The sequence below is a fragment of the Chroicocephalus ridibundus genome, chromosome 6, assembly GCF_963924245.1.
Source record: "Chroicocephalus ridibundus chromosome 6, bChrRid1.1, whole genome shotgun sequence".
Taxonomy (NCBI): domain Eukaryota; kingdom Metazoa; phylum Chordata; class Aves; order Charadriiformes; family Laridae; genus Chroicocephalus; species Chroicocephalus ridibundus.
In genome coordinates this window covers 30,505,108-30,515,803 of record NC_086289.1, presented here as the reverse complement: position 1 = coordinate 30,515,803, position 10,696 = coordinate 30,505,108, and the positions used below count along the sequence as shown (strand labels likewise).

The 10,696-nt window shown below is 43.0% G+C and overlaps 1 protein-coding gene across 1 annotated transcript in view; it reads left to right on the top strand.

Annotated features, from left to right (window-relative positions):
• Window positions 1-2,345: 2,345 nt before the first annotated feature.
• The window catches only part of OGDHL (oxoglutarate dehydrogenase L), a 58,753-nt gene continuing 50,402 nt past the window's right edge, over window positions 2,346-10,696 (top strand). The window contains exons 1-2 of the mRNA XM_063338401.1: window positions 2,346-2,504; window positions 7,273-7,507. Of these exons, the coding sequence (XP_063194471.1) occupies window positions 7,301-7,507 (207 nt within the window). The 5' untranslated portion in view covers window positions 2,346-2,504; window positions 7,273-7,300. The remainder of the gene's footprint in view (window positions 2,505-7,272; window positions 7,508-10,696) is intronic.

Genomic DNA, 10,696 nt, shown 5'->3' with positions numbered 1-10,696 from the left:
CTTTCGCTTTTGCAGTATTTATCAATTTCTTGAAGACGCACGCCTGCTAGGAAAACTGATGAGATGATAATAAGGCTTTTTGTTTATTTATGTGGAGATTTTTTTTAATCTAGAAGTTAATTTTACCCTAATCAACAATTGTAATAACCAAGAAGCCTCGTGAAAATCTGTGTGACCATTAGGCGATGAAGCCTGTTGCGTTCCTTCCTAAGGTTTTTACCTTCCATTTCTGCTCACCTGACCCTGATAAACTCATTTTTGCAGTATACCCTTACCACAAAACAAATTATAGCTCTTTTTCTCTCCTCCCTCCTTTTAAGGCACACGCAGTTTTCCCATTATTCATATTTTATCATTTACCCAGAAAATTATTAAACATTGGTATTTATGTGGTGGTGTCAATATTTACCTGAAATATCAATTGTAGCGTCTGTACAGATGATTGACCTTTGTTGCATATACTATGTAACTTGATTAAGAGCAGGTAAATAACAAATATGTCATGTTGTGAATTATTACAGAAAATGGATAGACATTTGTAATTTGAAGACATCCAGGACAGAAGAAAACTTGGAAGATATAAACAAAAATTCTGCCAGCAAAGGAACACTTAAAATTGTATTGTCTTGCATTTTATATTTGGCCATATAACCCAGGACAATAACTCACTCAAAAAAAATGCCTCAAACTAATTCCAATCATTTTGTCAAGATCTACTACTTTCAGTCTACTTTATGTAGAAATTTTGGAGCGAAACCATAAGGGTCCTTGGAACATTTTACATCTCTTTTCTGAAACTTCCACTCATTCCTGTACAAGGAGCTGTGTGAACAACTTATCCTTTAGATGTGTTTTCCTTCTCTGTTCCCTTCACAGCTATTCATCTGATCACTGCTTTTGTTTATACTTCTATTTTTAATGAAAACTGTTGGGCAGGGATCACTGAAGGACTTTCTACATATGCATAAAGTTTAATGCTGTCCTCTGCCATTAATGTCAAGTGCAATTAGTTTTTTGCACTGGTATCTTTACAGGCCTGAAGATGGACTTGAGGAAGGTGTAGCACACTGTCTTCAAGGCCAGGATAATCTTTTATGTCCCCACCATACCTCACACTGTGCAGCTGCAAAGGTGTCCACTTCTATCACCAGTTTTCTTGACAATCACCCAGAAATCTTGCAGATGGATTTTCATTTTATCCTGTTTTCCTTCCTGCCAGGTAGATCTCCTGTTGTAGACACCCCATGGTGTCTACAGCCCTACCAGAGGGTCACACACCCCGGCTGGGTGGTGTCCGGCACAGCAATGCTTTCACTGTGTATCGGGAGAGGCGACTGGAGCAACCACGGGGCTTCCAGGAGTCATAGAATAGTCTGGGTTGGAAGGGACCTTCAAAGGGCATCTAGTCCAACCTTCCCTGCAATGAGCAGGGACATCTTCAACTAGATCAGGTTGCTCAGAGCCCTATCCAACCTCACCTTGAATGTTTCCAGGGATGGGGCACCAACCACCTCTCTGGGCAACATGTTCCTGTGTTTTGCTACCCTCAGTGTAAAAAATTCCTTCCCAATATCTAATGTAAATCTAGTCTTCTTCCAGTCTAAAGCCATCAGCCTTTGTCCTATCGCTACGCTCCCTGATAGAGAGTCCCTCCTCATCTTTCCTATTGGCCTCCTTCAAGCACTGGAAGGACACTATAAGGTCTCTCCGGAGCCTTCTCTTCTCCAGGCTGAACAACCCTAACTCTCTCAGCCTGTCTCCATAGGAGAGGTGCTCCAGCCCTCTGATTGTTTCTGTGGCCTCCTCTGGACCCGTTCCAACAGGTCTATGTCTTTCCTGTGCTGAGGGCCCCAAGAGCTGGACGCAGTGCTCCAGGTGGGGTCTCCCCAGAGCGGAGCAGAGGGGCAGAATCTCCTCCCTCGCCCTGCCGGCCACGCTGCTTTTGATACAGCCCAGGATACTGTTGGCTTTCTGGGGCTGTGAGCACACATTGCTGGCTCATGTCCAGCTTCTCACCCACCAGTTCTCCCAACCCCTTCACCCCCAGCCTGTACTGATACCAGGGGGTTGCCCTGGACCAGGTTCAGGGCCCTGCCCTTGGCCTTGTTGAACCTCATGAGGCCCACACGGCCCCGCTCCTCGGGCAATGCTGGCGCACAGCAACGCCCACCCACCCCAGGCCGGGCCGAGCGCCAACACCAAAATGGCGCCGCGGGCGACCCTGGCTGAGGGGTCGGGGGGGCGTGGCCCATGGGAGAGGGCGTGGCCTCGGGCGCGGGCGCGGCGGCCGCGCCTGCCACCAGCGTTGCTGCGGACACCGCCCCGCCCCGCCCCGCCGTGACCTCAGCGCGCGCACCGGGCGCACGCCGTGCGGCCCCTCACGTGACGCAGGTGACGGTCCCCCGCCCCGCCGCTCCCTCGGCGCGGCCCGTGTCCCGGGCGGAGCTCGCGGCCGTGACGGTGCCGCGGCCCACGGAGGGGCCGGAGCCTCCCCGCCCCCGCAGGTCTGTCAGCGCCGGCGAGGGGCGGCGGGCGGCGGGCCGGGCGGATGGGCGCAGCCCGGCTCGGAGGGCTGTGGGAGGCGTGGCGGGGCCAGGTCCGGCCCGGCCCGTGTGAGCTTACCTGGGGGCCGGGGTGACCGTCCCCCCGCGCAGGCCCCCGGGGCGGCGGAGGCCGCTTTGCCGTGCGGTTGTGAGGGGACGCGCCGCAGGGCCGCACCGGGCCCTGGAGCGCGGCCTGGCGGCGGGGAGCCGCCACCCGGCGTGCGGGGGAACGGCGGGGCCCTCCCGGGCCGGGTTCTGGCAGCACCGTTGTGGCTGCGACCGCCTTGGCATCCTCGCCTGCTTGGGCCTGTGGTCGCAGCCAAGGTTACCAGGACACCGGCGTGGCACGGTGTTGTCGGGTGGCCGTGGGAGGACGTGTCCTTGCATTACGGGTAGGGGCAGGAGAGTAAAACCGACCTCTTCCAGATACATCCCTCCTGCTCTTCTATAACACTTTGGTAGCTGAGAGTCTGTGATGATGTCCCTTGGTACCCACTGAATGCGGTTTTCTTGAGGGGAGAGTCCTATATTGTGTACTTTTATTGCATGGAGATGCCACCATTGCCCAAGACTTACAGTGTGTGGCATGCGGGGAATGCATGGCTTGTAAGCTTCCTCCAGGTCAGCTGTTTGGATGGGGAATTATGCTGCTTTATTCAGTATGGCACATCTGTGCTGGAAGGAAAAGAAACATTTAGCATGCGGAGGTATATATTCTTGACGTAGCCATATTTGATAAGGATATTCCATGCCTCTCCACTCGTGACAGGCTTTTGGAGATACTTTATTTAATTTTCAGCCTTTTTTTTCACTGTCAGCCTTGTTTTATTGGAATTATTCAATCTTAAGAAGAGCTTTAGCAGTGACTTGTATGGGGAATATAGGAGAAAATGACGATGATAGTGGATGAAGGAGTGTTTTTGTGAAATATGGGCCAGATGTATTATTGGCTACTTCTGCAGAGCGTAAAGAACATTTGTTAGCATTGGTAACAAGACTTCATATGTGTGTTAAGAAGCTCAGTAAGGGTACCAGCAATATCAGGAGAATATTGGTTCATATGATGCTAGCCTGTGCAATGTATTTATGTTTAAAGTGATCTTGAAAATTCTAGATAAACACTTCACTCTCAGAAATGTCTTGCTGTCTCTTTTTGATATGCTTCTATACACAGGCTCTAGAAGCCTCTGTAGAATAATTCAGAAGACTGTCCATGACATTAGGTCACTTCTAGAGTTGAAAGTGCTGAGGTGAAAGCTAGCTCCTAGCTTGAGACACATGTGCCATACTGCAGAACAGCTGCAGAAATTTTCAGCTGCTTAGGGGCTTTCATTTACTCTCACCATTTTAAGGGTGCTTTGGTGCATTAAATATCAGGTTGTTCTTTTGGTTCACTGCTTCTTTCTTATTTTTGACCTCCAGTAGAGATTTAATTAATATCTTCCTTTAGGTTGCTCTTAACTCAGCTTGATTCCTTGCCAGTCACTCTTTTGATTTCAGGGTTGATTTAGGAAACATAGTGAAGTGGAGCAATCCTAACTATTTCTGACTTCTGCCTGCTGTCCTGTGTGCTGATTTTTGACTGACAGTCTCAAGGCTGAGTGGGCTGGAATGGTCTATGATCATGCTGGTGGTCACCAATTCGTTTAGCTGCTGACAGCTGACATCTGTGCTGAAGAGCGGTGTATGTGTGTGTGAAAGAAAGAACTAGGAAGAAGTCAGTTTCGTTGAGTGAAATTAATCTGTAGTTGAAATCTGACTGGAATTACAAGATTGGTGGCTTTGTCCATTTTTAGTTCACATTTGCAATAAAAATGAAGGCATTGCTTTTTCATGAGGTGGCAATAATGTCTGTGATAAGTTTTCTTCACCTGTGATCTTTATATCTTCACAGGAGTGACATAGCCCATATCTGCTTCTATAGATTGCGTATTCAGTAGTTACAACTTGAAGTATGGCTCTGACCCCATTTTGAAATTTAAATGGAACTGGAGGGAAGTGGCTGGTACCACTTATAAGTTCCTTGTTTCTCTTACATGTTATGTCATTTGCATCCATTTTCAAATTTTCCTGACAAATTCTTTTTATGTTGCTATGCGTTCTTTGCTAACTGCTAGAAGAAAGATCTACACATTCTCCAGGCAGACATAGGAGGAAGAATGAATGTAAAAGTGGCTCTTGTCAGGGTAGGCTAAAGGTTGGACTCGATGATCTTAAAGGTCCCTTCCAACCTCAACAATTCCATGATTCTATGATTCTAAAATTACCTGTACTTAAGAAGCTTGCCACTGTAGCATGATAAACTGAGAAAAACGTTCCATTCATTCCTTTCTCTTCCAGCTCTTTGTTAAGCACTTTAAATGAGGGTAAGTAACCCTTTAGGAATGTGTTTCCACCCCTCAGGTGTATGTGCAGAAGTTTCGTAGTAGAGGGTGGGATTTGCAGGGAATAAGATAGGTGGAATAATCATTTCTGTCAGAACGGGCACAGACAAAGTCCTAGGTGTCATGGTGACCTCTCAGTTCTTACTGTTACAATGGGTTGAAATCTTACTAAGTTTTGCAGAATAATGTGATGCATACTGTTTTTAGTGCCATAGCATCTTAAAGAGAATTATTTATGTAGACAATATATTAAATCTGTAAGTGTTGTGCCAGTTGTTCTGAGCTTATGCAGGACTTAACCTGCATTCAAAATAGTGCTGATAGTATTTATGTTCCTACAGTTGCCTAGGAGCACTAATCATAGGTAGGGTGTTGACACTAGAGGAAATCAGTGTTGTAAGCTTTGAATCTATGAAATGGGAAATGACAAGTGAATATAGGTAGATACGAAATAATGTTAATGTATAGGTGATTCAATGTACTAGTAGCCTAACCATTGCCAATTTCCTGAAAATGCCAAGTGAGGATAGAATAGCATGTGGTTTTGAGGTTTTGGGGTTTTGGTAGGTTTAAAAGAGGATTGTATACTAGTTTTGGTGATCCTGCCTTGGGAGAATGCTTTTCATGTATCTAAGCACCGTGGAGAATGTGAGCAAGTGCTTGTTTGGAAAATTCAGTAAGTGGATGATGGCAGCTGGTGTTATGAGCTAGGCATCAGATCTGCAAGTGGATGAGAGTGTAAAGGCTGTAGAAGTCTTGAAAGAGGAGACAAGGGAATTTGGTGTGAAAAAGGAGGAGAGTTCACTGCTGGGATGATACGGTTAAAGTCAGCGACTAGGAAAGGGATCCAGTCAGCAGTTTTCAAAATAGATGTTGGGTTAAAAATGTGATGCCAGAGAAAAGCATGCAGTAATACTGTTTTATTTAGTAGGAGCGTCTTTTTTTTTTTTTTCTTTCTTCTTCTTCCTTTTTATTTTTTAAGGCCAATGTTAATTTTTAAATTGGTTGATAAAAAATATGGCTCTTCCTGTCCCTTACAAACTTAGGAATTTTATGACTGTGTATTTCGTTTTTTTGGAGGGAGAGGAGGAAGAGGAAAAACAGTGAGAAAATAATTTAATGGGATTTATATACAGAAAACATTTATACAGAATTTTTAAGGTATCTATTATTTCTTGAAGTAGAGATAAAATCTTTAAGTATAATAGGTAACAAAATTTGATCTATGACTCAAAATGACAGTGTTGTTTTTAAAACACTTTAAAGTTCATTTGGCAGCTCAGTACTTTTGTTTGGTTTTAGCAGTTGTTCAACTAGTCACGCTAAACAACAAAAAACTTGGATTTTGCCTTCTGACCGAATAAATTATTTCTCTAGTTGTACAATAAACCAAATGAGAGACACCTCAGAGTTAAATCTGAATTTGTCTTCCTCTTAATTAGTATGCTACCCTTTATGTTCTTGTACCTTTCCAAATATTTCTTTTCATATTATTGCTATTCCTTTGCAATTTTAGCGACTTCAGCATTAAGATTGTACTATTTTTGTTCTAATTGTTAGCTACATTTGTTCTTTTTATTCTGAAGGTGAGCTGTGATTCCCTTTGCTGGCACTGGAGCTGATGGTGTTCAGCATTCCCAAGATTCAACCCTTACTGTTTTTCTCACTGTGTTCAAAATTACAGAGAATCTGCTGTCCTTGTTAAAAAAACTTAAGAGGTTTTTGGAAGGACGAGGTAAACGTTGCTACTTAGGAAAGCAAATTAAACTGAGCCTTTTCTTAGCGTAGCACTGTTTGATTTGAGGCTAATGTCAATATGAACACTGAGCTAACACTTTTAATTATTTGTCAGCTCCATTATCCATGGCATACATTTGAGGAAGCAGGCTTTTTTCATCCGCTGCATTTGCTGTTGACACGGTTCGTTGAATGTACCCCGGTTTGACTTGGTAAAAGGCCGCAGCTTTCTATGAGACACAGCAGTTAACGGTTGTCAAGAGCTCCAGAGAAGTCAATGATTAGCAGACTCATTTGTTCCCAGGGAACCAAGGCTCAGGGGGCATGTGTTACAAGTGGTATTGTGATTGCTTCAGGAACCAGGATGATGTTATCAGTTACAGAAGCTGTGGGGTGGGCATGGTCATCAGTGACACTTCCACTGCTCTAAGAGTAGCTCTACCATCAGTCATGGAGTGGCCTCTCTCCTGAAAAGAACTTCATGCCTAGGCCTGAGCTTCATTGAAGAGCGCTTTAGCCATAAACCTCAGTTTTCAGTGTGAGGCTGAAATACGTCTGCAATTCATTTGCTCTTTTTCTGATTAGGTTTGTTTTGTCTTTATTAATAGACTTGAACCTTCTGTCTAATAAACAAACATGAGTCATCTGAAGTTGTTTGCGGCTACGCTGAAGTGGCATGGCATTAAACTTCTGGAAAAGCAAGATATAGCCAGAAGGGTACTTTTACATGGCCAACGGTATGCTTCATCAGGAACCTCAGAACCATTCCTGAGTGGAAGTAATTCAAATTATGTGGAGGAAATGTATTATGCATGGCTTGAAAACCCTAAAAGCGTACATAAGGTAAGTCTAAAACTTGACTGTGTACGATAATATTAGGTTAAGAGTGGAATCGATTTTTTTGTTTGTTTTTTGACTTGTTTTATAAAAAGTCCAGAAAAAGGTCTTGTATGAAATAAAAAATGTGAAACTAATTTCCCACATATTGATTGTTGTAAGATGTGATATTGCAGCAGGAAAAAGTACGGAGGAGCAACAGGCATGGTGAGCTGAGCAGAAAGAATGAGAAGTCCAGACCAGAAATAGTAAGCTGCTCAGAAACTTCCAGTATTCCTCCATGGAAATGCTGTTCTAGCAGTTTAAGTAATTAGTTGCATCTGGAAGAAGACCCAAGAAATAAAATACTTTTAATTTTTTGTTTATCGTAATAAGGTTATATCAGAGGATATGTTATATTTAAATAGTATATGTTGGTCATGGTTTGGGCTGGGCTGGCCACTAAAATGAATGACGGATGCTCTCTTTAACCTCTCTCCCCTTCAGAGAAGGGAAAGCATCTCCCTTCACAGGAGATGAGAGAAAATGAGAGACACACACTTATGAGTTGAAATGAAACTAAACTACTTTAATGAAATATTAATAATAAAATAATAAAAAGAAAAGATAATAAGAAAATAATGAAATATGTATACAATATATAGAAAACCAGTTTGGAGCTCCCAGGATGACGATCGCATCATCGGCAGGCACTGAGAAAGTCCCAGACTGGACTCAGCAACGGACGGGAGCTGAACTCAGGAACTGGATTCAAGTTCAGGATCAAAGGCAGATGAAGGGACAGAGTCCTCCTCGGACACTGGCCGTTGAAGAAAGAAAGAGGACTGACCCCTTTGGTCCCTCAGATTTTATACTGAGCATGATGCAGATGGGATGAAATACCTTGTTGGTCAGTTTTGGGTCACCTGTCCTGTCCATTCTTCCCCGCAGGTGTGACCCCTCTATGCTTTTCCACTTCTGACCCTCAACTTGGTGCATAACAAAGTTAGCTCACCTTGGTTGTTATAGCAATAAGTATAAGCAGGAGCCTCTCCGCATACCGTTCCTTGGTATTAACTATAAACATCAGACCTTATCTGCTAGAAGCCAATGCTGTCTAAAAAATATGCTGTTAATTTCAGAGAGGTAGTTAGTTAGAAGATGCTTAGCTGATAAGTAAAACTACTGAAAAGAAAATTAGTTCTGTTTTACCTCAAACCAGGACAGTGTTGATGTTGGTACTTCTAAACTTTATGAAGAAGATGAATGTTGAGTTCCTTTTAGGTAGCTGTGGAAATTGTAACCTTTAAACTGAATGTAAAATTGTCAGAAAAGCCTTCTTAAGTGTCTTGAAATGTATTTTGTTCTGTCTCTCTCCCTCTCTCTCCAGGCGACATACATTTGTTTGCTTTTTTTAACTTTAAATCTATTGCCCAAATTCTTTCTTGTGGGGAAAAATACATAGACTTAAACTTTTCTGCTGACAAGGAAGTCTCTCTTATGGTGATACATGTGTAGTAACTTGAGAAGCTGATGAGAAGTCTGATAAATTCTAAGACATACAAGTCATTTTCTAGCGAAGTAATGTGAATTGTCCTCAAAATGTTTACCAGATTATTTGTGTATTCCCTTATTCTTGGGGCACGTATATAAAAATGTCACTTAGACTATCAGACTTAGAGCAACAACTTCTATCTAGAGTGTGAGGAAGTGAGGCATGTTGAGGAAAAGAAAAAGGGGACCAAAAAAAGCAGTTTTGTAGCTGGTTTTTTTTGGATGTTGCATATGAATTTAGCCATGTTGGAAGGTGATATATGCAGTGACAACTGTGAAGACTGAATGTCGTTCACATAGCAGATAGATCCTAGGCCTTTTGTGTAACGCTTGAACTGAAGAGCCCTTCTCCAGGGGTGGCTCCTCTCCTCCGTCTCTCTTTGAGTCTGCCGGCCGGAGCTGGCCAGGGTGCTGAACGACCGGGAGCTGGCCAGGGTGCTGAACAGCCGGGTCGATTTCCCCAGTCAGGCGCCGCCTAAAGGCCACCCTCGTCTCCTGCGGGGGCGGGAAACTTTCCCGGCGCAACGCCCTAGCAAAGAGCAAAGGCTTCTGATAAATTTAGACCTGCTTGTTATTTTGCTGATACTTGAGAGTAGACGGAAATGCTAAAAATCCTGCTGAAAGACTATCCAATTCGTCTGACTGTTCAGGCACAGTTGGGCAAAGGATCCTGATGAGGTGATGCAGTTTGTAGGTTTAACAGCGACCAATAAATTAACATAAGTGAACTGACAGAGGAATAGAAATGTACTGGTGGAGTAGGGTTTGGCCTAGGGAGTGTATCCCAGGTAATTCAAGATGCATTTTAAAAATGTGTGAATTCTTTTCCAGGTTAACTATACGTAATATACTTACAACAGTAATGAACTGAAGTAAATTCACTGTGTGCCTGGTTTATGAGGCTTAAAAGAGTATGATTGATGGACATCAAGGATTACTTTACAGCTATTCTTGCCTAAATAATTAGATTTTTCACAGCCTAGAAAAAAGAGGGGGAGGAGAATGATGCCAATTAATTTTACTTTGTTTTATCAACAAAATTAATTTTTGTTTTCTTGAAAACCCTCTCATTTCATCACCTGAAAGCTTTAGATACCTACCCAATATTTTTGCTGACAGAATTTATTCAATTTGTGCTTTAATAAAAAACAGGTTAAAAAAATTGAGAATTGACCTCAGCCTGTTTTATTAAAAATACAGAAAACCTCATGTCATATGACTATAAGCAAATTGTGAATTTGTCATTCTGCAACAGACAGTGATGGAAGTGTTGGAAAAGTAACGTCAAGAGACACCAATGGCTTATGTGGTGTTGGTTATAGTATTGCTAATCATTTGACTCTCTCTGCAGGCCACTCATATTTCATTGTGTTCATACAGCATGGTTTAGAGAGCCAATTTGTGCTAAAAGTTTAGACGCTACATTCTCTCTCCTCTTTTTTCCTGTTTTTCCTCAAGTTTCTTCTTCTTGGACATCTCCCCCTTATCAGAGGGGATGTGCATCTTCTAGTTGATGAGGTGAAAGAGCTATATTTTTGCTGGGCTTTAAAAATCATACTCTGTTCACTTTTACCTACAAACACCAATTAATCAAGGCTCCTCCAATTATTTCTGTCTCTCAAGACTTGACTGGACGTGTCTTCTGATGTATGCTTATTTAAA